Source organism: Vipera berus, assembly GCF_964194415.1.
Source record: "Vipera berus genome assembly, chromosome: 1".
Taxonomy (NCBI): Eukaryota; Metazoa; Chordata; class Lepidosauria; order Squamata; family Viperidae; genus Vipera; species Vipera berus.
In genome coordinates, this window is record NC_138202.1 from 169,667,007 (window position 1) to 169,693,426 (window position 26,420).

At 41.2% G+C, this 26,420-nt stretch overlaps 1 protein-coding gene across 1 annotated transcript; it reads right to left on the bottom strand.

Annotated features, from left to right (window-relative positions):
- NEMP2 (nuclear envelope integral membrane protein 2) lies at positions 1-12,064 on the bottom strand. The gene is made up of 9 exons (XM_081336899.1): positions 11,851-12,064; positions 10,037-10,155; positions 7,638-7,866; positions 7,454-7,526; positions 6,301-6,394; positions 4,940-5,054; positions 2,680-2,905; positions 1,107-1,283; positions 1-815 (listed from the first exon to the last, which is right to left on the bottom strand). Exons 1-9 carry the CDS (start codon positions 11,972-11,974, stop codon positions 581-583), a joined length of 1,392 nt encoding a protein of 463 aa, XP_081193025.1. The 5' UTR covers positions 11,975-12,064; the 3' UTR covers positions 1-580.
- Between the last annotated feature and the right edge of the window lie 14,356 nt (positions 12,065-26,420).

The following is a 26,420-nucleotide window of genomic DNA, read 5'->3' on the forward strand; positions in this document are numbered from 1 at the left end:
TGAAATAACACAACTTCAGCTTATCCCAATTACCGGAGAGAAATAATTAGCAGAAAGTGGTTAATCGCCAGTAAGGTCAACTTCTCAGCTCATTTTCCCAACATCAGCTGTCGTCCCTGGATTGTCCCAAGCAATGTGATTGTGTTGGGTTGCAGCCGCTGTGGTTTACAAACCAGATTACGGCTTAGTGTGTTTCCATGAACTCAGCAAATGAGAGTTAAGCACACCATGGGTTAATGTGCAAACTTAGAAATCAACAATCAGGCAAAGAAAAAGAGACTGCTGTAAAGGGAAGCTTGTAAATTGGCAGAGCAACTGAGAGGAATTCCTTGCCCTCCAAAGGCTGCCTCATCAAACCTTCAGCAAATTGTTCCTCTAAGCAGAGACGTTGACTAAATCCGGTATTGTTCAGATGTGCCTGGATTCTCTCCTTACATAACCCTAGTTGTGATGGCTTTGCAAACTTAACTGCTTCCTGGAAACCAATGAAGTCATGGGTGAAGTCCTTCAAAATGTCTTGACTGCCCTCTACAGTTCAAAAAGCATGTTATGACATGTTTCAGCTGACCTGGGCATCAGCTCAAAGAAATTCTCTACTGTGGAAGTGCCGGAGGTTTGGTTGTAACAGTCTCCGTCCCTCCTCTTTGTTTCTCTCCTCCACCTCAGGAGAAGCATTATGGGGCTCTAGTTCTGCCTCAGTCTCTGGCTGGAAAAGCTGTTGCTCTAGGAGGGCTCCTCCGATGCCATACTCTGCCTCGTGGGCTGTCATTTCTTCCGCAGATACGTGAGGAGAACCTAGGACAAAGTTTGCGAACCTGGAGAAAGGAGAAAGAGGGATCACAAAGCAGAAGAAAGCAATGCACCAAACACTTAAAAGTGATGGGTGGTGGTGGTGAAAAAAAAGGGAGGGATGTCAGGAAGAAAAATACTGGCCCAACCCCACCTTGCTCTAATCTCATCCACAAAGGCCTCAAGGGTAACCCGCCAGAGAAGACTCCTGTGGAAGTGCAACCTCAGCGGGGGGGGGGAGGGGGGGAGAGAAGCTTTTGCTATTTAAAACCCCAAACGAAGCTGTAAGATATGGAAAAGAAAACAAAGGCTCCTACTTTTGTGGGGATTGCAGTTTGACCACAGCTACCCAGGAGGGGAAAGTGGGATTCCTACAGAATATGCGCAGCTCCTCCAGGGCCTTCACCGTCTCCGTTTCTCCTTGTTCCCGGTATTCGTCTTCTGTCAGATAACGAGCCTCCAATTTTTCTGGGTGGAAATACTGAGCAGCTTTTCTAAACCAAGGGGGGTGGGGGGAGAAAGTGGGGGGGGGGAAGGGAAGGCACTTTAAAGATTATAGTATGGATTTGAAACCCAAAGGGTATGGAATACATTTTGAAGAAGAATGATCTAGAACAGGGGTAGGCAACCGTGGCTCTTTTATGACTCATGGACTTCAACTCCCAGAATTCCTGAGCCTTGCACTGAATGACTTGTTTTGCTTATCCTCAAAGAATGATTCGTGCTTCCTTAACTAAGCATCCGTAACCTAAGTCCTGCTTTGCAGTGGCTACAAACATAGTCAGTTTACTTGTAGATTTGTATAATCCGATTCTCAAAAAAATATAATTCAATAACTTTTAGAAAAAGTACACCAAAGCCAAAAATTACATCCTTGCGGCCCTATCTAGGCCGGGATGACTTATGCACGGTCACTCATGCGCTCGTGACCTCTCGTCTAGACTACTGCAACGCTCTCTACATGGGGCTGCCCTTGAGGACCACCCGGAGGCTCCAACTGGTACAGAATGCAGCCGCGAGAGTTGTGTTGGGAGTCTCCCGATACTCCCATGTCACACCTCTGCTCCGTGAGCTGCATTGGTTGCCAGTTGTCTTCCGGGTGAGATTCAAGGCACTAGTAATGGTGTTTAAGGCCCTACATGGCATGGGTCCGGAGTACCTTAGGGAACACCTGCTGCCGGCATCAACTTCGCCCTGTACGTTCCCTCAGAGAGGGCCTCCTCAGGGTGCCACCGATCAGAGAATGTCGATTGGTGGCCCCCAGGGGGAGATCCTTCTCTGTGGGCGCCCCGGAGCTATGGAATCAGTTACCGGTTGAGCTCCGGATGGCGCCCGATCTTCGCTCCTTCCGTCGCGATCTAAAGACATTCCTATTTGAACAAGCCGGCCTGGCCTGATGGGGGATGGGTGGGGTTTTTTATTGTTATTTTAATATTTGTATTTACTGTTTTTAGTGGGCATATATTTAATCCTTTTTTAACTTTTGTAACTCTGTATTTTTTATTCTTGCCCTGTTCACCGCCCTGAGTCCTTTGGGAGAAGGGCGGTATATAAATAAAATTATTATTATTATTATCCTCAAGGACAGGTTGTTCTCTCTCACTGTGATGCTACTCGGTTTATGCTGGAAGGCCCACAGCCTTGCACTGAATGACTTACAGCTGAGTGGGGACAGAAACAAACAACTTCCGGGACATTCTGGCACTGTGCAAGCTCCACTACATATTAGACAGAGAGAAAGCAGAGCATAGGGGGCAAACAAATTTAATAAACACTATGGTTTTCATTGACAGAATAAAATTGCCTGAAATGTCTGATTACATTATACAGTTGCTTCAACAAATTTTGGTAAGACTATCATTTCGATTTAGGAAGTGAAAGATTACTGACCTGCCAATATAGCAGGATGCTCGAAGGGGATAATGCAGGAGTTTTGTACAGAGCATAGCAGTGATGACTGCATAGGCAACCCAGGGGATTGCAATGCCAAAATAAATTAAGATCAGGCCTTTCAGCTGCAACATCCACATCAAGAGGTTCATACTTTGCTGGCTGCCGAGTGGCCCGTGCTTCTTGCAAATAGCAAAAGAGATCAGTCCAACTGATAAAATATACCCTGAAAAATGAAACACCAAGCCATGAAATAAATAGTAGATAAAAAAGCGATAGATTTACTTCATTTTAGACTTGCAACTAACCGTTCACTTGAGGCTAAATTGTGATAAGTAACATTTGCTTCTGGGAGGGGTATTTAATTAAACTAGAAGTCAATTCTTTCCAGTCCTGATTTTTTTTTCTATGTTAGTGGGATACTTTTCATGGCATAAGAGCAGCTTAGAGTTATGCCACATATGCCTATCTGAAGGACAGACAGCCTGATTACTCTGGAAATGTATCTGCCCAGCATTTTATGGGAAGATTAACTTTTATTAATACTAATAAATGGTAGAATGTGCTCATTTTCCAAATGCATCATTTAAAATAATACTCATGAAAAACTGATTTTTAAAAAAACTTTCTGATCAAGATTCCAGTAAAAAAAGAGCAATATTGTATATGCATTCATACATATGTATGGATATTTACTGAGGTAAATCTCATAATACAGGTAGTCCTCAATTTACAACTGGTTGATTAATGACCAAAGTTACAATGAACCTCCTCATAGATGCGTACGACCCATTTTGAAGTTATAACAGTTGCACCCCTTCTCCTTGGTCAGATTTTGTGCACCTGATAACCAGCTCACCGTCACGCTATTTGCAGTGTCTCACACATTAACGTGACCATGTTTTGCTACTTTTTTGCTGGTTTCCAGTGTTAAACTTCTGGTTTCTGGGAGAAAACGTCAAAAAAAATCAGATTCGGTCACATGATGCCTCAACTTACGACTGCAACTACTTATAACCATAAACTGGGGCTCAATTACAGTTGTAAGGTGAGGCTTATCTGTATTTGCTAATGAGGACTTTATAGCAGGAGTTTGCATGATTATAGCTATGTAGCAAACGTTGAACAAGCAAATCTTTTACTCAGTTATTTAGTTCACACATAAAGTCAGTCTAGCATGTGGATGTGTGAATCTACCTGATTGTTTAGCATTATGAGCCAGCATTATAAAAAAATAATAAATCCTGGTTTAGTGTTATGAACAAACGCAACCAGCAATGACTAAACACTAAGTGATGATTTATCATATATAATTAAAGGACACTACATAAAGAATGTTTGTATCACTTCACACAATTCCAGATGCTCTTGAAGCATGGGGTTTTTATTTTCTCTCAGGGTTTCATTTAATCTTTTTTAATTGTTTTAACTTTTGTATGGATTTTCTTTTAAATACCCTGTAAACCGCCCTGAGTCCTTCGGGAAAGGGCGGTATATAAATCTAAATAAATAAATAATAAATAAATAAATATTTGGCAGATAGAGGTCTCTATCTGAAGTGTCATCTTTCCCATCAGGGAACAGACAGCTTTTTTACATCCAAAGTAATAAAACTGTGCTGTATCCCAGAGCTGGGAGGGAGGGGAACAATAAAATCTCAGCTTTTGAAGGTTTTCAGAATAGTCTTTCTGTCATTCAAATATAACTAAGATTTACCAAGACTACTTGTAAGGGTACAGCTTAAAATTTCCATTGCTAAGCAAGTCAGTTGTTAAGTGAATTTTGCCCCATTTTGTAACCTTTTTGTCGCAATTGTTAAGTGAATAATTTCAGTTATTAAGTGACTCATGCAGCCAGGCTTCCCCCACTGAATTTGCTTGTCAGAAGCCGGCTGGGAAAGTTACAAACAGTGATCCCATGACTCCAGGATAGTGCAACCGTCGTAAGTACATGCCAGTTGCCAAATGCCCAAATTTTGATCACCTGACTCTGGGGATGCCGCAACAGTCAGAAGTGTGAAAACTGGTCGTAAGTTACTTTTTTCAGTGATGTAACTTGGAATGGTCATTAAAGTAATGGTTGTAACTTGGGGACTACCTGCAATAGGTATGTCTAGTGAGGATATAGTTAGTCTGAGTCTGCACCCTTTGGGAGATAATGCACTTTATTTGACAAGCTTTCCATTTTAGGACTGAAGAGAGTTGTAACTGCCAAAGCAGCTCATTTTCAAAGAGTCTCATACTGTTATTCATTCTCATACCCAGTATATAATATGTAGAATTGTTCCACATCCATTTCAGTTTTTCTCTTGAAACATAGAACATATACAGAGAAGAGAACCAGCAACCACTCATTAAAATCCAGAAGGTACTTAGCTAAAAGAAGGGGTGAAAAAAAGAACAATGACATTTGATTATGGTGCATGTCCATACGGATATAGAAAAGTGGAGTTAGTGAAACCACCCAAATCACGCTGAAGCAAGTCTAGAGAAGAGAAGAGCTCACTATTAGACAAACCTAATGATAATCTCATTTTGGAATTTAAAAGTCAAAAGGTTCTTCTAGCAAAAGCCAAACATACCTCTTTTCTCAGGGGTACATATTTTCACCACAATTAGCACAAACATTGAATGTTAAAGGTTAGAAAGACTACACCACCATGGGAACAGCACATGCCTTTCCTCTGATGAACATCTAATGGCCACTGAGGAAGGTTTTCTACAGGTACAATTACAATCTAAGGACGGGAAGCTCTTACACTGCTGCCTGATAAGAACTTAGCAGAGCCACAAAAAGCAATTAAAATATGACCCAGGGTCTAAATTTACATGGAGCAAAACCAAGCAAAACACTGAACGAGCATTGTATTTTTAATACAGCATTTTAAGGACTGATATTTCTTGGTATATCGCTAGGAAACTGAAATTTGTGTTTTTGCTGACACGGAAAGCAAAGTCAAGTCTTCTGTTTTATGGTCAAAGATGAAAGAGTTATTGGATTAGCTATATCAAGAACGGCTGGGTTATATTTCAGTGGTTCGTTCCTTCTACTGCAGCTCCCTGTGTCTTCGGAAAACCCACTTTGAAGGGTCAAGAGACCACTAGAATAACGGGAAGAAGTAGCATCAGGGATCTCCTGAGGAGAGGAGGACGCCCAAAGATCAATTATCTTCTTCTACCAATACAACATTTTAAATTGAATTCTACTCCAGGAATACTTCCAGTAGAGAAAAAGAATCTGGATTCAACTCTGTTGTCTTGATATAAATGTGCTTTGTTTATACAAAGCCTATCAAAATGCTTTGCCCACCCTGTTACCTATCTTATGATTTTGAGTCTCCTGCCCCTAGTGAAATCTTGTCCAAAAAGAAATGACTAGTTGACTCTGTCTCTATAGAAAACATTGAATTCAAAACTATTTACCCCAAGTTGCAGTAATGTTAAGGTTTTATTCTGCTTTACCAGTTAGGGACCTTGCTACTAGCTGACTGCTGAAATATTTATTCCATGGTCAAACCACTTCAGTAACCTTTGATTCACCCACAAAACTAAAAGCTCAGTTAACATTGGGGAAGCATCAAATACTTGCTGTCTTACTTTATATTAAAAGTCATAAACCTACCTTGGGAATAAACCTTTTAAGCATGAAAACGAGAAAGACTAGAGGTATGAAAATGCCAAATGCTATCCCAGCACAATAATAGAAGACATTACTTCTGTTTGGGAGAAACACATGAATGCTAGTAAATCTTTTGCAAGGGAAAACAGGTTTGAGAAAGTAGAAAAGCAAAGATATATAGCTTTATTTAAATTCTACAGATCACTTCACTTACTTACACGGCTCTGCATCTTGCAGTTAACATCCCATGAGAATTCCTTGCTTCACATTGCCTGGATTCACAAGCTGTGTTAAGCTATAATGTGGTTGGTTTCAGTTTTAGATTATCTTAATGTGCAAAGTCCTTCTGATTTGTATATCATGATTCAGAGCTTAATATAATGGGTGAATTCAATCATGGTTTGCTAAATACATTATGGCTAAGCCAACTAAATACATCACGGCTAAGTGCCTAGTTATTCAGTGGTAGGGTGGGCAACCCATAAACTTTAAACAAACAAACAAACAAATTACTGCCAACTTCCATCCCAACTGTTTTATAAAGCTTTTCTACAGGTGACCTCATTTATTGTATAGAGGTTGTATATGCAACTCCTATCCATAGAGGGTGTGCTGGAGGCTGTGCAATTTTTTCCCCCTGCAGCTAGATTTCTGGGCAGATCCAGAGAATATCCACTCCATCAGCCCTTGTTTGCGACAATTGGTGTCAGAGAGAAAGTCCATGAGTTTCATGGCAGAAGAGAGCATCCAAGATCAGATCTCCTTCTGAAACCATATTTTTGTCTTCCCATTCAGAGAAGAGTCCAAAACTTCTACTGCTTTGATACTACATTCCGGAGAACACAGCATTGCAATTTTGCAATGCAATCCTGTTTATGCTCACTCAGCCCCAGTAAAGTCACTTGATTTATTCCATAATATGTGCCTTATTTATTCCACCAATTTACTGATCACTGATTTAGACAATATTGTACGTCTAAATAAATACGCTCTTTAAAAATTGAAAGGAAAGAACTGCAGCCCTACCCATGGTAACTTGTCCCAGGTCTTGCTGAAATCAATGCAGTTTCTTAGGTCTGCAGACTTGCAGCTCATTTTTATTTTCGAAATTAGCAAGTTCATATAACTGACAGATTCCAGGAAAGCTAATACGTACCTACTCAGGTTATAGGCAAAATGAAAAAGAAGTCCACCAGCAACAAATAACAGAACGAGTTTGCTATCCAACACTGGAACAAAAGAAAAGATGGGAAATCCAAACCTGTTTCACTTATGTACTGAAAAAGCACACTTGTAATACAAAAGTATTTTATACATGGGTTTCTCTTAATATTACTCACTCTTTTGTTGTACTCTCACAGTGTAGAGTATTTTATTTGTTGGTTCGATCCTGAAACATGTTTTCCCAACGTACTGGTCCACTGATATGATTGTTTGATTAGACACACCAGGCTGCCAAATATTGCTAATCAGGCACTTCAAAAAATCGAGTAAATGTTCGGAATTTTGGCAATCGCGCTCATCTGGGATATACACCACTTGAAATAATCCTGTGCTGTTTGTTGACACCTAAAAAAATATAATAATTCTTAATTATATATATTCAAAACCTAAAAGGAATTGGGAAGTAAGGAAGAATGGGATTTCTTACTTCCATTAAAGTTTATCTGTGTTTACATACTTTCAGTCAGAAATCCTGAGACACCCTAACACAGCCATTTGCGCAAGTAGGTGAACAAGTAGAAATACACAATTGCGTCTAAAATTTCCACTGCTGAGCAGTGCAGTGAGTTGCGCCTCATTTTGTGATCTTTGTTCCACAGTTGTTAAGCAAATCACTGCCCTTGTTAAGTGAATAATGCAGTGACTAAGCCAATCTGGCTTCCCCCATTGACTTTGCTTGTTGGAAGCCAGCTGGGAAGGTTACAAATGATGATCACATGACCCCAGGACACTGCAACGGTCATACATGCCAGTTGTCAAGGACCCTAATTCTGATCATGTGATCATGGAGATGCTGCAACAGTCATGTGAAAACCGGTCATAAGTCACTTTTTTTCAGTTACTATCAAATGATCACTCAACGAATGGTTGTAAGGTGAGTACTATCTGTAAATAACTAATTGCATTTGAACTTGGATCTGTTGTTCCAAACTGAAGCAGAGCTGGCTTGACATCTTGCCTTGATTGTAAGCTACAAACTAAAAACTCAGGTTCCACAAAGGATTTATTCTGATTTACCGTATTTTCCGGTGTATAAGACGACCCGGCGTATAAGACGACCCCCCCAACTTTTGAGGTGATTTTTAGGGGTTCAAAAGTCGTCTTATACGCCGGAAAATACGGTACTCAATCATACAAGTGGAAGAAAAAGCAAGAGGCAATTATTGATGTTTGTCTGAAAAATTTCAAGATTGCTCTCCCAAAAATAATTTTACACATAGTACTGGGGCTCTACACGTAGATGCTATATAGACCAGATGATTTATTTAGAGCAGGGGTGTCAAACTGCCAGCCCGCGGGCTGGATGATTCACATGGAAGCACACCCACCCCAGCTCTGGTAAGGGGAAAAAAGTCACGATATATCGAGACACGTCACATGACACGGCAAGTTTGACACCCCTGATTTAGAACAAGGGTGAATGTAGCTCTCTAGTTGTTGGTGAACTGCAACATGTAAAATTCTAAGTAGCATCAATATTACCAATGGAATTGAAATTCAAGTTCTGGAAGGCCGTACATTACTCATTCTTGATTTCAGAGAAATACTTTCCATTTTCATTGACAACAGAAAGTAGGCAACCTGATGGCAAAGATTCATGGAAATATAGTCCCAAAACCTGAGTAGCCCCAGACTGCTTACTCCTAAAGACTTTCTTAATCCAAATAGCAGAGGTGAACATAAAACAAAAATCTCCACTTAACAGATATTCTTGCAGTTTTCCAATGTTTGTCCAAAAGATTTAATGCAGAAAGCCCTCTAATGGTTTCCCAGTGGGCACAGATAGGCTTTAGACTACGGTAAGTTATCAGTATTCTATTATTTTGACAGAACTGTGGAAACTTGTCCTCTAGGTGGCTCAATTAGGGATCCTTAAGAGAGAATTGTTTGGAGAACACCTTGCAACCTAACTGAATACAAAATGAATAGAGGCTTTTATTATAGACAGAATGCACTCCTATGCAAATTAACTCTAACACAAATCTCTGCGTTCAAATGAGATTTTAGAGGAGCTTAAATGATGCCTAAATTTCCACTGCAACCTTATAGATTCTATAAGCTTTTAGAAATAACTTTCTCCCAAAATCATGAATTAGAGATGTTAGAAACATTGTTTATTTTATTTATCTATATTATTTATTAATTTTTTATGCTGCCCATCTCCCCTATAAGGTGATTCTGGCAGTTTACAAATTATTTTGTTGCTGAGATACTGAGATAATTATTTCAGTGTACACAAAATTTATTCTGTGGGTGTTTTATGGGATTTGGGCAGCACAAAGACCTTATTTATTTGTTTGCAAAGGAGGCCACACCAAAGAGGAGTCTAAGAAATTCCACAAAAGCTTCAACAGCCAATATAAATGCAAACATGACATCTGGGGAGATGTCTTGTTTTCCTATGCAACATTCCATTTGACATTTTTTAATATTATGAAATCTTCAGTAGCATTCTTTATTGTATTTTTTCTGCCAAGCCACTTAATTTATGAATTCATCAACAGAATGACTTTACCTGAATACTTGACCAAGTATTTTGTAAGTACACTGCTCCATTTGGAATGTAGCAGAAACAAGCTGATTCGGTACTATGCATTGTCGTCATTATCTTCAACTGTTTACAGCCAGTACTATCTACACAAAAGGAAAAGGGTTAATCACGGCATCATGAAATACTGTATATGCATGTCATTTAGACATTTTTTCCAAGAATTATAATTGTCACAAACCAAATCAAGCTGCCACATTGAAGTATGCCCTCCTTCTATGATTTGCTGGATTTGGTTTATCAGTCCTACAATCCATCACTGCGGTCCTAAATTCTTCCTATGAAATGCACATCCACATATATTTGGGGCCTCTGTTGTCCCATCTGCAACGTAACTTGGCTGCATAACTTTCTTGTTATGCTACTCTGAGCTGGTATTTCTCAATGTTGGCAGTGTTAGAAGTCTGGACTTCAACTTCCCCAATTCCCCAGCCAGCATGATATGTGCGCACTTAAGCCAGCTGAAGTCCACACATCTTAAAGGTTGCCAGGGTTGAGAAACACTGCTGTACACAATCCGAGCCAGAGATTTCATATATATTAATTTGCAAAGTAGTGAACAAGTACAGGTAGCCCTTGACTTATGACCACAATTGAACCCAACATTTCTGTTGCTAAGCGAGGCAGTTGTTAAGTGAACTTTGCCCCATTTTACAACCTTGGTTGACACAGTTGTTAAGGGAATCACTGCAGTTGTTAAGTTAGTAACGCCGTTGTTAAGCGAACCTGGCTTCCCCACTGACTTTGCTTGACAGATGGTGGCAAAAGATGATCACATGACCTCCCCAGGACACTGCAACCGTCCTAAATACGAACCAGATGCCAAGGATCTGAATTTTGATCCTACTACCCAAAGGGATGCTGCAGGGGTGATAAGGGTTGAAAAACGGCCAGAAGTCACTTTTTTTTTCAGTGGCGCTGTAACTTCGAACGGCCGCTAAATGAACCTTTGTGAGTCGAGGACTACCTGTATGTGCGGTCCTCCTAGTACAGACATGTCAAACACAAGGCCCGGGGGCCGGATCCAGCCCGCGAAGTGGTTTCATGTGGCCCACGAAGCCATCCTGGAAACAGTGAGGGAACGGCCCCCACTGGCTTGGCCCTGGCCCAGAGACCCTCCTCCTGCCAGAGACCCTCAGATCTGTCCCACTCCTGCCCAGGCCCCCATAGGCACCCTTGATGCGAACGATGTACAGCTGGCCACGCCCACCCAGTAGGCCATACGCACTCTAGCCACGCCCACCCAGTAGGCCACGCCCACCCAAGCCACACCCACCCGGCCCCTTGAGGGCAACCTCAATGCTGATGCAGCCCTCAATGAAATTGAGTTTGACACCCCTGTACCTAGTACATCTTTTGCCTTCCAAACAGCCAAGACGCAGGGGTAGGCAACCTTGGCTCTTTTATGACTCGCGGACTTCAACTCCCAGAATTCCTGAGCCAGCTATGCTGGCTCAGGAATTCTGGGAGTTGAAGTCCGCGAGTCATAAAAGAGCCAAGGTTGCCTACCCCTGGATTAGGGGCAGAAATCCGAATGAACAGACGACTGACCGCTTGCCTTTGCAGCAGGGATCCCCAACCCTCCGCCCCACCCCACCCCCGGTCCGTGGACCGGCACCGGTCGGTGTCATGCCAGCAACAGGGCAATGGGATGAAGGCAGCACACAAAATGCACACCTTTCTCCACGGAAGCAGTCCCTGCCACCGCTTTGTCGTTGTTTCCAATGGCAACTGCCCGGCTAAGCGAGCTGATTTCAGATGGCAGCTTCCAGCCAAGTTACCTGCTAATGAAGGCAGGGCTTCGTCAGCCCTCACGGCCTGGATCAGCCCCGTGGCGAGCAGCTGCCCCAGGACCAATGCCAGAGACTGTCCGCGGGCTTGCGAGGAACCGCCGCACTGAGACATTTTGTTTTCCCCAGCGCGCCGCCTGCAACCGTTTGAACCAAGCTCTTTGCCTCCGAGCAGGAAGGCGCGGGAATCGAGCTTCGATACACGCTTGCGAAGAAGCCTGGGCGGCCGAAAGCGGCGAACGGGATCGACTAGTTGAGGCTGGAGGAGGAGGAGAATCTGAGCGGATCGGGCGCCCTCTGGAGGCAGAAGCTGGTCTGGCGGCGCGGGTGGGTGGGTGGGAGGGGGCGCGACTGAAGAAAGAGCCGCCGGGCGCGCGTTGTAAGGCGGGAAAGTTAGTTTCGGAGGAGCGGTTCAGCGGCGGCGGCGTCTCTTTGCAGACTCCTCCCCCTCCAAAAAAAGTGGGCGTGTCTCTCTTACGTTCTCAGGCTTCGGTTCTCGTCCCCTCCGCTGCACTTTTTTTTTTTTTTAGGAATTCTTTGTTCTCAAGGTGCGGGCGGGTGATGGTGCGAAGTAACCCTCTTTATTACGCTGCCGCTTCTCAACCCCCCCCCCCAAAAAAAAGGCTGGCGTGTTTTTTTTATTATTTATTTAAGTCGTTTGATGTGAATTGGATTTTGCTGGGAAGTTGCTGATTGGGTTTTCATGGCTTTTTATGTTGGTTTATTATCTACTGCCCAGAGCAGGGGTCTTCAAACTTGGCCCTTTTATGACTTGTGGACTTCAATTCCCAGAATTCCTCAGCCAGCTTGCCTGGCTGAGGAATTCTGGGAGTTGAAGTCCACAAGTCATAAAAGGGCCAAGTTTGAAGACCCCTGGCCCAGAGGCTTAGGGGGGGTCGGTATTAAAATGCTGTCAATATAGCACAGCGGTGGGAAAGGTGCAAAACCTTTGTCTCTCTTTTCTGTTAAGTTTCATTCACGCTTTTAAGGGACTCGAAAGATTCTTAGTGATCCAGCGCTGGAAAAGTGTGAAACGCAGGAAGGTGCCTTACTGACTCAGTCCAGTTTATCTAAAAGTGAAATAAAGTTTGCTTTTCTTCCCAGGTCTGAAACTCCCAGATTTCAATCTGGACAGTAGTCATACTATCTGAATTAAAAATACTAGTAATGTGAAGTAGCAATTAAAGCAACAGAAATTTGCGTTAGGAAATGAAAAGAATCTCATCCAGGCACCATCTATATACCATCTGTTCCTCTGATCTACTAGCCCAGGCTGGGGATGGTTGATTTGCAATATGAACTAAGTGCCTGCCACTATACACAAATTACACACAATTCCCTCCTCCCCGAGAATGGATAGCTGGGAGCTTTTAACGAAGTGCCAGTTAAATAAAGAGGAAAGATCAGAGAAGAGAATAAGAATAATAAGACCCCTGCCCAGGGTCAACACCTAGAGCTGAATCTACTGTATACCATGATATTAAATAATAATAATAATGCTAGATGAATGTCTATTCAAAGATACACTTATATATTTATTTATTTATTATTTATTTATTTTTATTTTAATTCCATTTATATCCCGCCCTTCTCCGAAGACTCAGGGCGGCTTACAAGCTTAGCAGTAGCCTTCATTCTATGTATATGCCTGCTTGTTAGGGCTTTCACACACACCCCCAAGCGGCATTATTACAAAGTCAGCTTAATTGCCCCCAACAATCTGGGTCCTCATTTTACCTACCTCGGAAGGATGGAAGGCTGAGTCAACCTTGAGCCTGGTGGGATGCGAACCTGCACTAATTACAGGCAGCTGGTGTTACTTAAGGAGGCATTAGCCCACTGCTCCACCAAGGCTCTTAAACAGGTGCAGAGGAATTCATATCCACTCAAAACAGCAGGCAAGGTCTACGGGTGCTGGTAAACATCTAAATAATGAAAATCGTAAAAAAATTTTTTGATACTGTCTATTTTGTGGCACACAACGTTGCCTTCCATCGAAAAAGCAACACAATCAGAAATGTACAAAGCTTCCTTGAGTTTCATATTGAAGAAAGAGGTACTGTGGCAACATTTGGAAAAGCAATACGTATATATAATTCCAAATGGAAAGTAAACTGATTAAGCAGCACGAAGAAGCAATTAGCGAAGATATAGTTTTTATGGCCAACATTCCAGTTATTGCTAATAAAACTGTGGATGTATCTGGAAAGAAGCAATAGTTGCTTGCACATTTTTAACATACATGAGATTCTGAAGCAATTATTGAAGAGCAGCTCCTTGGTTTTACAACACAAATCTGCATGTTGCTTCCATTGCCAATGCAATCATTGATGAGTGTACAATTGGCTCAGTTCCACAAAAATTATGGGTTAGGATGTGATGGGTGCTCTAGGAAAATAATAGAAAAGTGCTAATTAAAAGTATAGGTATTTCTAATTTCAACTGTTATTACTATGTGAAATACACTGAAAAATATAAGGACACTATTTCTCCCCCCCCAATATCTTGACTAGATTTTTGATCAGTTAAGCAAACTGGCCATTACTGTTTGCATATCAGCTGCAATCTGTATGGAATGGAATGGAATGGAATGGAATAGAATAGAATAGAATAGAATAGAATAGAATAGAATAGAATAGAATAGAATAGAATAGAATAGAATAGAATAGAATAGAATAGAATAGAATAGAATAGAATAGAAGCTGGAAGGGACTTTGGAGGTCTTCTAGTGCAGCCCCCTACTCAAGCAGGAGAACCTATACCATCTCAGACAAGTGACTGTCTAGTCTATTCTTAAAAATCTCTAGTGATGGAGCACCCACAATTTTGGGGGGCAAGCTATTCCACTGGTTGATTGTCCTCACTGTCAGGAAGTTTCTCCTTAATTCCAGGTTGCTTCTCTTTTTGATCAGTTTCTAGCCATTGTTTCTTGTCCTGCCCTCTGGTGCTTTGGTGAACAACCTGGCCCCCTCTGCCTTGTGGCAGCCCCTCAAATACTGGAACACTGCTATCATGTCATTCCTATTTCTTCTTTTCTTTAGACTAGTCAAACCCAAGTCTCATAGCCGTTCTTATGTTTTGGTCTCCAGCCCTTTGATCATCTTAGTTGTTCTTCTCTGAACTATTCTGTCTTATAACTTCAGCCTATTTGAAATGTTGGAACTGAGACCCAACCTCTGCAGACTATTCAGCTCAATTTTATGAAAACATTCAATCACATCTGGGTTTCCTAAGTGCCTTTCACATTTGCAGAGAAAAAGGATGGGCATTTCAAGAAAATACTTTCAACTGTTCAAGAATTAGCAGACAAGTTGGTCATTAACTAATTATTCCTAGGTAATGGCTGACAAATATGCCTCCCAAATCCTGATGGATCAACTGTGGAAGAAAGCTTCAATTAATTAGTGTTTGTACTATACTTGAACTGAATAATTTCAGTGCTGGAAAGCTGGTTTGGTGCAGAAGGCAAACAAATCTCCAATGTCTTTTCACTTCATCCACTCTAGATGTCAAAATTTGGATATATAGAATTCAAAGCAAAGAGTTCAAAAAAATCAATGAATTACATGAAATCATCACATTGGTGTAATGGTTAAGGGCAAGGCATTAGGCTAGAAATCGGGAGAACATGAGTTCTTGTCCCACTTTAGGCACAAAGCCAGGTGGGTGACCCTGGGCCACTCTCTCTCAGTCCCAATAAACAGACAAGTGCAAACCACTTCTGAAATCTTGCCAAGAAAACTGCAGGGAGTAATCCAGATAGTATCCAAGGAGAGAAGAGTTACTTGAAGGCACCCCCTCACCCACAAAAAAAAAGCATTCAGCTCATTTGAAATGTGGTCAAGGAAGGAGAAACAAAATATTTTAAAGGTGGGAAATAGATTTCTGCATTTACTGCAACACACTCTCATCTATTTCCTTAAATTCATTAAGTAATCTTGATTACAGTACTCTGATATTACTACTAGTAATAACTGGAACAGTGGAAAGGGGTAGTCTTTTATCAGGTTTTTGCATGGCTAGTGATCATTGCAGAAAGCTGATGAAAACAAGGACAAATGAATCCAAAATGTGATTGGATTCAGGTTTGTAGAAGATCCCCAACATTTTGAGATTCTGTTTCGTACATGACTAGTAAACAGTTGTTTCCTATTTTACTCACAGATGTTCTAATTCTTTGATAGAAATAACAGAATAACAGAGTTGGAAGGGACCTTAGAGGTCTTCTAACCCAACCCCCTGCTCAGGCAGGAAACCCTATCCTACCCAGGGGTAGGCAATCTTGGCTCTTTTATGGCTCGTGGACTTCAACTCCCAGAATTCCTGAGCCAGCCATGCTGAGGGGAAAGGGAGAGGTTTCCAAGCTGAGCCATGCTGGCTCAGGAATTCTGGGAGTTGAAGTCCACAAGTCATAAAAGAGCCAAGATTGCCTACCCCTGCCCTATACCATTTCAGACAAATGGCTGTCCAATCTCTTCTTGAAAACTTCCCGTGTATTTAATGTGAATTTAATATTAACCTCTGATACTACTGTCTTAGGGACGCGGTGGCTCAGTGGGGTAGGACTCTGAGCTTGTCGATCAGAAGGTCGGCAGTTTGGCGGGTCGAATCCCAAGTGCCACGTAACAGAGTGAGCGCCTATTACTCGTCCCAGCTTCTGCCAACCTAGCAGTTCGAAAGCACGTAAAAATGCAAGTAGAAAAATAGGGACCACTACGATGGGAAGGTAACAGCGTTCTGTGCGCCTTTGGCATCTAGTCATGCTGGCCACATGACCACGGAGACGTCCTTGGACAAGCTCTGGCTCTTCGGCTTTGAAACGGAGATGAGCACCGGCCCCTAGAGTTGGAAACGACTAGCATGCATGTGCGGGGGAACTTTTACCTTTACCTTACTGCTGTCTTAGGTGAACCTGCTTAACAGTCACTCCAGCAGCCTTTTTAAAGGGTGAGATTGAGAAAGCAGAGACAGAACAATTGTCATATTCTCTGTCCTTACAATCAGATACTCAGAATCGTCTTTCTCCTTTTTCTATTGTTTCGTCACTCCATTTCATAAACTTGGATTCTCTTCCAATTCTCTGTTCATCCTTTCCATCTTACCTCACTTCTCCTTTTTTTCTCATAACATATTCCAATCACTTTTTTTGTTCACTTCTCCTTCATTCCTTTATATTACTTGCAAGTGATTATTTATTTACTATCAAGGATCTTACACTGCTGTGGGCTTTAGGGAGGGGGCAGTATGGTAAACTGAGAGAGTTCTGTGAAAGTGGAACTGATGACCATGGCAAAGACCAAGTAACCAGTGAGTAGACTAGTTGGGACCTTTCCCAATAAGAGGACAGAAGATCACTCACATTTGCTCCTTCTCATGAGGAGACTTCCGGATTGCAGGTTTTTTTCTATGGGTTTGAGCATTGAGAGATGATGGGATTAGTCATCTTGCTTGCAACCACAGCAGAAACTTTTAAATGACACTAAGTTTACAAACTTGACTTTCTAATCACTTTTGGAACCTGTTCATTAATTACTTCAAAGCTATTAGAGATCTTCAGAATGACAAATTTGAAAATGCCAAATGAGTCTGCCTTCAATTCTGAATTAAAAAAATATCATAAGCTTAAGTATTTAAAGAAGTCTTTGGAATGAAAAAAAAAACTGAACAGAGGTAAAATCCTATGAGATGCCTACATGAATAAAGATGGCTAGGAGCAAGATGGCTAGGAGCAAAAGGAAGGAGTACAAAGTTGATTTTTTTTGACCAAGGTTAAACTAAGACATGTTTTTTTAAAATACTAGGAACCATTTATGGACTTCTTGCTGGCATCCAAACTGAAATGTTTATGGATTTGCATATGACTAAGGGTTGGCTTATGGGAAGAAGAGATACTTACAGAGGGAAGAAAGACTTTACAAAGTTTGTTTGTATTTTTTGTGACAAAGATTGGAAGTCACTTCTTTTTTTCTTCTTACTTTGTTCTTGCACTTTCTATTCTCCATTATTCTTTCCTTTTCTGAGTTTAGACTGTATTTTTTTTAAAAAATATATCAATAATGATTTAAAAAATGACATGATGGAACATGATACCTAACATTATCATGCCCCCATTCCCAGAAATAAGCTTGTATGTGCTTGATTGGCCAAGTCCCACTTTTTTTAAATTTTCTTGGGCAGGGCAGCAGTTTTTGTCAAATTGCTATAAGCCTTGTTATAAACCTAGCCCAATCCCCTGCTGCATCAACTGGATTCTCATCACTTATCTTAATATAAATTTTCTTTTTTATTCTTTCCCATTCTAAAAGAAGTGCATTCCTTCTAAAATGGTTTTGAAAATAACTGTGCATTTTATTCTTCCAGTACCACAGAAAAGCAGGCCAACCAATCTGTAGGTCATGCCCCTCTAGGTACAATAGTCTTTTATTTCTAAGCGTTATCCATTCTTTAAGCCATGTTAAAATAGCTGCTTGGTAGTGAGAGTTGGTGGGGTGCTGATATCCTACGATGTGCTCACATTTTGTGACCTTCTGGCATGCAAAGTTAATGGGGGAAGTCAGGTTCACTTAACAACCATGGTAAGAAAGGTCGTAAAATGGGGTAAAATTCACTTAACAAATCTCACTTAGCAACAAAAATTTTGGGCTTAATTGTGGTTGTAAGTCGAGGACCACCTGTAGTCTGAAATGTAGAGATATCCACTCTTTTATCTGAGGCAGAAGAACATATTAGAGAAATTCCATTTTAACAATACAATACATCATTATTTAACTAGTGTCATTTTAGTGTACTTCAGATACAAGAAAAAAACTCTCTATAGATGATATACTACTATGCATAAAATCCTGTTTGGTCTTTTACACATACGTAAAATTCCATTGGATGACATTCCTTTTTAATGGACACCCTTCTCTCCATTAATCCATTAAATTAAGGGGTTACTGTAATCTGAATTATCTTTGGGAAATCTTCCCTTATAAATGCAGTAGCCCTACTATTCTTCTTTGCAAATGTTCTTTAAAATAAGGAGAAATATAAACTTAAATTTTGTGCTGCTCTTTTTAATGTCTGTGTTTCTCCGTTTTCTTTTCCCCTTCCCTGTGAATTAAGAGTACTGATTGTCCAACAAGATAGTCTGAGTCAGTTCTTTCACTCTATAAGTTCTAGCTAGTAGCAAAACCATTAAAGAAGCATCGCTTTTATCTTCTCTGTAGCTACTGTTTGTTTCCTACTGCTTTCCTCCCCTCCCTTTTAATTAGCTGAAATTGGAAGGTCATTCAAGGGCTAGAGTCGACAAACAAGGCTAGACAAACTCAAGCAGAGCCCTGAAGCCAGATCCACCCTGTCATGCTTCCTTGTTCCATTATTAGGTATTTCCCCAACTGGCTGATGACCTTTTCAAAGAAGATGTTGAAGCAAAGCCAGAGAAGCTAGCTAATCATCATGCCAATACGGTTTACCACTTTCACAAAGCAGAATGGTGTCCTTCTGCAATGTCTTGGAACAGTTTTTACAGAGGCATAATAGAATTTTGCAACGGGGACAACGATTTTTATACCGACATGGTTTTGTCTTGACTCAGTGCGAATTGGATGGCACTTTAGTTTAATAGAGGAGAAAAAAACCCAAGAATGCAAAAATCCAGAACCATGACAAGTGTGCTTTGGATAAATGCAAATAAGCACAAGAGCCTTATAAGCACGATGCACTCAGCAATGCAGAATTTATTCACTCTATAGTGAGTGAATAAGCCTTGGTAGAACTCCTCTAAAATGGAGAAGCGGACTATCTAAATATTAAATGTTTGAAAGTTTATGTGGCAAAGGATTCCAGCAAATTGACCGAAGAAGGTGAATCAGTATGATATAAACTATACCTGTATACAGTGCTTTTTTTGTAAAAGATAAAGGTGCCGGAACTCACACTTGTCATACAACCCACCTTGCCTACCCTACAAGGTTCCATCCAAAAAAGGTGCCGGAACTCCGTTCTGAGCGTTCAATGAGGAAAAAACCCTGCCTGTATAGATATTATAATCTTGCCAGTTGTGGCATTTTATAATTTGAAATAATTTCACAACTGATGATGGTAAAGTGTGGATCTATGAATGAGTTCTCTGAAGGGTATCTGTACAGGGAGAGTCACATGAAATGATGATAAATATGTGGAACCAACCTGTATTTTTGTCTTTTTTTGTGTTTCTGCAGGGTGCAATGTGGGAGCCTCACAATCATTCCTCATCATGACCAGCTGATGGTGATCAAGAGCTTTTTGCAATAATAAAATGACAAATACATGATCCCCCTGAGCTTTTATATTCAGAGCTGATATAAGCTGCATTTTTTTTTTAAAAAACACACCATTCAAATGAATAAACGGCTGGATATATTTAGATTTTATACCACCACACAAAAAAATAATTATTTTAGGAGGTGTTGAATGAAGATTGGCTTTATGGACAATAAAAATGTCTGCCTGACAAAGCCAGATCAGGCCCACAGAGAAGATGCAAGCTTTGCTATTTTTTATTTTTTAAAAATTGTGCAGTTATTCATTTTTGACCCTTTAGTTTCTCTTGCACTATTTATTGACCAATTCTACTAGTTGGATTTAAGAGCGCCAGTCATCTTGAAGCTTTAGGAGGCTGGATTCTTATAGCTGACACTGTGCATAGTTGGAACATCTGTTTGGGGCCTTTCTTCTACCTTGCTAGATTGCTTCCAAGGCTACTCACCTTGTGACAATACTTGTATTCTTGCAGCCACGAAGAGAAGCAATGATGTTGGAACACGTTTGTTCTGAGTCTCTCAGTGGTTTCAGTTTGATTCTCCAGTTTCTTCAGTTGATTGGAACTTTATATTGGGGTGGGACTTTAAGGGACCCCGAGAAGTTTGCCTTACCTTTCAGCATCTACCTGCTAGGTAGCTTCTCCTTCCTGTTACTAGTGGGCTTTGGTGGTGGTAACAACAGTACAACGGAGTAGTCTATGAGAACTGAGCTGCAAAAATCTATTTGACCATCAGATGGCAGTAAAGCAGTACCAAAAACGGAAGCTGCGGGAACTGCTTGGCCGAGAAATATGATTCACTGTTGCCATCTAATTTTCATCCTGATTATTTGCAGCCCAAATCTTGTAGTTCTATCAACACCCAGGGAGCTGCCCTATTTTATCCACCCTCGTCTAGTTGCAGTCAAACAATTGTTTGCAAATGACCCATTACAGCCACCATGTAAGTCTGTGTTGTTGTGCATGTGCGGTTGGTGGGTACAGCAGATGCACAATATGTATGGGGCAGTGTTTGTGTGTGTGTGTGTGTGTGGCACTGAGGGAAAAGGAGGCTTGCTTTGCCTTCTGCCAAGATTCATGTATTCAGACAAAGCCAATAGGAGAAGCACTTAAACAACTTTCATTAGCAAAAAAATTGCTTCTAGACTCTATCCGGGAAGCAATGCCGGCTGCCAAAACAGCTTTTAAAAGGAAATGAGAGACATTCACGGAGGAAAGGATCTCAGTGGCTGTTAATCTTAAGGTTGATATATTGCCTCCAGATTCTCAGGCAGGGTGCCTCTCAATTCCAAATGCTCCAGCCTATGAGGTGGCAGATACTTTTGACCGATGGAATTCCCCTCCCGCATTTCTGACAAAAAAAATGGCATTACAGTAGCTCCCAGTAATCAAACTGGATTCTGATTAAAGCACAGTTGTGCAACACAAGGTTACTTCACTGGCCTCTGTTTGGCCACTCTGAGATCCAGCCAATGGAACAGTATTCATATAAGGTGATACATTCTCCTTCCCTGATGGTCTTCACACAGAGGCTGGGTGCCCACTAGACATGCTCTAATGCAGTGTTTTTCAAACTTGGCAACTTTAAGCTATGTGAACTTCAACTTCCAAAACTCCTTAGCCAGCCTTCTTCAGTTCTGGAAGTGCAAAGAGATGGGAGGGGAAAATTAGGGCAGTGCTTGGCCCAGCTGCTTCTGATCCCAGGGTCCTTGAGATACGTGGCCATTACTGAGATTCCATCGAGCTGAAGGCCATACATCTAGAGCAGGGGTGTCAAACTGCAGGCGTGTGGGCCAGTTGCATCATACGGAGGTTGCGCCCACCCCAGCTCCAGCAATGCAAAAAAAGTCACGATACGTGGCAAGTTTGACACCCGTGAACTAGAGCATGGCCAGGATGAGAAAGACTGCACTGGAACACTTTTAAGAAAAGTTTGCAAGTGTTAAACATTGCTAAGCCATGAATCTATTGGATATTAACTTCCTTGCTGTGCCATTCCTTCATTGGAGGTAAAGGTAAAGGTTCCCCCACACATGTGTGCTAGTCGTTTCCAACTCTAGGCCAGTGCTGATCTCCATTTCAAAGCTGAAGAGCCAGCGCTTGTCTGAGGACGTCTCCATGGTCATGTGGCCAGCATGACTAGACGCCAAAGGCGCACGGAACGCTGTTACCTTCCCACCATAGTAGTCCCTATTTTTCTACTTGCATTTTTACATGCTTTCGAACTGCTAGGTTGGCAGAAGCTGGGACAAGTAACAGGCGCTCACTCTGTTACGCAGCACTCGGGATTCGACCCGCCAAACTGCCGACCTTCTGATCAACAAGCTCAGCGTCCTAACCCACTGAGCCACTGCGTCCCTTTCATTGGAGGTATAATGCATTAAACTATATGTTATCCTAAAAGGGCCACATTACCCAGATGTCTCCAGGAAGATATAGGAAAGCCTTGTGCCTGAAATCCTGGAAGCCACGGGTGTGACTCACAGCTTTTTGTGTATCTGAGGTGTAGTAGGGCAGGGCAAGCCGAGACAAAAACCAAACAGGTACTCTGAATTACCATTCCATGGTGCTGAACTCAACAGTTTTAACAGGGTCAGATGGAAACTTGTTTCTCACTGGTACATCTTGTGCCAGCCAAGCCAGGAGATGCAACACCAGCCTTTACATTATGATGTGGGTGTGGAAATAATTCCCACATCCAGAGCAGTTTCCTATAACCATCTATTGTTATTTTGTAAGAGGCTACGAGGGCCACTTATTCTAGATTTTTGGGGCTCAGGAGGACTTTTGCTGCCATTTGACAATCTGGAGGCAGCTCTTCTGCTGCAACAGAGCTCAGGCTTCAGATATCATTTTAATAATGCACAGGTGAGCATTTCCCTCATTGGAAACTTTTGTATAATGTTGGCCTGCCAAAGAGTTTCACAGACTGTCATGGACACTGTGTAAAAGTGCCAGGGGCAACTCCAAATCTGTCAGAAACAATTCCTAGGGAACTTATTTATCACATTTCTAAACTGATATTTGTACATTTCATAGATTCACACATATGCTTTCAATATGAGAGGAAGAGGAGCAGAGGCCAGTTTTTTTTTGTTTGTTTTTTTTAAAAAAATTGGAATGTGGACTTTATAGATTCCTCTGTTCATGCTGAAATGCAGAGTGATCCTGAAAAGACAGCGCCAAAATAAGTTTAAAATATTTTTTGTTATTAACTGAATCTCCTTTAAGGATCAATCAATCTTTTTCAAAAGTCGTGCATTGTTATGGGGGAGGGAGTTAAACGCATAACATAAAAACAAAAGTCATTGGAGAAGGAATTGATGCTTGGAAAAATCAAAGACAATTTTTTTTTAAAAAAAGGCCAACACAAGACAATGTTGTTATCACCAATGATACAAGCATGAGTAATGTTCATTACAAGGACACAAAGAAGTCAACAAGAGATAAAACGATATTTATTAAGTCTTAAAGAAAAACAACTAAACAACTGACAACAACAACAACAAGGTCAGTAAGTCACGTTGTCCAAAACTGGGACAAGAATTTCCATTGCTAAATAAGGCAATTGTTAAGTGAGCCGCATCCCATTTTACATTCTTTCCCCCCCCCCCCCATGGCTGTTAAGAGGATCACTGCAGTTTTTAAATGAATCACACAGTTGTTAAGCGAATCCAGCTTAACTTTGCTTGTTTGGAAGCAAGCAGGGAAGGTTGTAGATGGTGATTACATGACCCCAGGACATTACAGCCATTGTAAATATGTGCTGTTGCCACACAGCTGCATTTTGATCCTGTGATCATGGGGATATGCGATGGTCATAAAGGTGAACGCTGGTCATAGCTCACTTTTTTCAGTGCCGTTGTAATTTTGAATGGTCACTAAACAAGTGGTTTTAAGTTGAGGGCTATCTATGTCCTTAAGCTTGGGTTTTGGTTGTCTTCTGAAAGTGTGCTAGACCCAGATTCTGGTTGTTCCTGTGTTTTTCAGAAGAGCACTGAATCCAATGTAGTCCAACTAACAGCTGATGAGGTTTCTCAGTGCAGTAAAAGAGCTTCTTTCCATTTTATCTTGTCGGTTGCATCTCCTATATCAATCTGTGGGTATTCAAACTATTCTTAAACACTGAACCTGCATTTAAAAGTAGCTTAAATACCCCCTGACAGGTGCAATTGCTGAGTGGGTGGCATGGTGAAGCAGAAAAGGCATAGGTACATTTTCACAGAAACAAGCTAGACCATTTCTACAGCACACATTATGCTGGGAGAAGACATAAAACACTACATTAAATCTGGAACAGCTCAAGGTGACTTCTTACCCAAGGGGGTGAGCAAGGCACCATTTGTGAGCAGATGACATAAGAGGAATGGCTACAGAGGGCATAATGTTAATACTTGGTAGCCATTTGCATTAAATATCCTGCATAGCTGTGCCTTCCTTGCAAGGGCATGGGATAAACCGTTTGGCTTCTTCTATCTTATACTTTTTTTTAACTCAGCCAAAGTGATAGCAACTTAAAAATAGCAATTCGTCTCAGAGTCTCTCTGAGTCTCTCAGAATTTTCTAGCTGGCCAAAATGGAGAAGCAGGGTGACAAATTCCAAAAAAGTGAATACAGAAAGAACTCGAGGAACAGGATACTGAATTTCTGTGTGTTTGCAGAGGGGGGGGGCTTGTAGGCATAGGCGTAGGAGGATGTAATGGCTGGCTTGGGTCCAGGTGTCAAAATACAAGGTGAGGCCAAAGTGTCCACCAAGAAAAAACAGACCACCCACATGGACCAGAGAGCTGATTCAAAGCAAAAACCCCAGCTTTGCTATAGTTTCCAATACACTGGAGAGAGTCAAAAATAGATCAACTTTGCTTCTAAAACAACACAAGATTGTGCGATCAGGCAGGTCCAGCTATGTCCCCAATGAGATAAAAAAGCACTGGTATGAAAGAATAAATTTGCCTGTTAGTGGGATCAATATCATTCATTATCTTTGTTTTTCTTAATCTCTATCTGCCTCTCAATTCCTGGCAAATAGATGGGGAAGAAATGGAGGTAGTGACAGATTTTATTTTCCTGGGCTCCAAGATCACTGCAGATGGGGACTGTAGCCAAGAAATTAAAAGACGCTTGCTCCTTGGGAGAAAAGCCATGGCAAATCTAGACAGCACACTAAAAAGCAGAGACATCACCCTGTCAACAAAAGTGCGTATAGTCTTCCCAGTTGCAATGTATGGCAGTGAAAGTTGGACCATAAGAAAGGCTGAGCGCCAAAGAATTGAAGCCTTTGAACTATGGTGCTGGAGAAGACTCCTGCGAGTCCCTTGGACTGCAAGGCGATCAAACCGGTCAGTCCTAGAGGAAATCAACCCTGACTGCTCTTTAGAAGGCCAGATCCTGAAGCTAAAACTCAAATACTTTGGCCACCTAATGAGAAGGAAGGACTCACTGGAGAAGAGCCTAATGCTGGGAAAGATCAAGGGCAATAGAAGAAGGGGACGACAGAGAATGAGGTGGCTGGATGGAGTCTCTGAAGCAGTAGGCGTGAGCCTAGATGGACTCCAGAAGATGGTAGAGGACAGGAAGGCCTGGAGGAATGTCGTCCATAGGGTCGTGATGGGTCGGACACGACTTCGCAACTAACAACAAAATCTGCCTTTTATTTTACTTTTTCAGACTTGTATTTGCATAAAGCTTCACGTACTTGCTATTGTCATGTCTGTTGAATCAATAACTTAGGGACTTGGAAGCACAGTTTTAGTGATTCAGTTTCTGTTTAAAAGTAGAGAAAATCATTCTTTTTCAAAATACCTGTATTTTTTAGATAATTTAGCCCTAAAGCATTCAGGCAACTTAACAATTACACTCTGCATAATCAAAGGAGGTTGTCAAGTTTTCCAAGAATAAAGGAGGCCTTCTTTATTATTTTGTTCTTTTAAAGTTCCGATAATGATTTTCTATTATTTTAAAATAATAGTTTATAATTATCTCTAGGGTTGTCGGTTCATCCAGATACATTTTGGTGGAGAAGACCCAAGGGAGCCATGGTAACGAAGTCATAAACAATAGAAACTATGACAAAAATTATTAAAAGTAATAGATAATGTTGGTAGGCAGCAAGGAATTCTTTCTCTAATTTTATTCCCAAGTATTCCAAAGAGTTATTCTAGAAGACATTTTGCTTTCCAGTTTCACTTGCAGCTTTGTTTCTAATTATTTACTTTTACCTGAACTATAGGATAATGTTTAATTTTTTATTATAGCTTTGTCTTACTCAAAGTAGCAT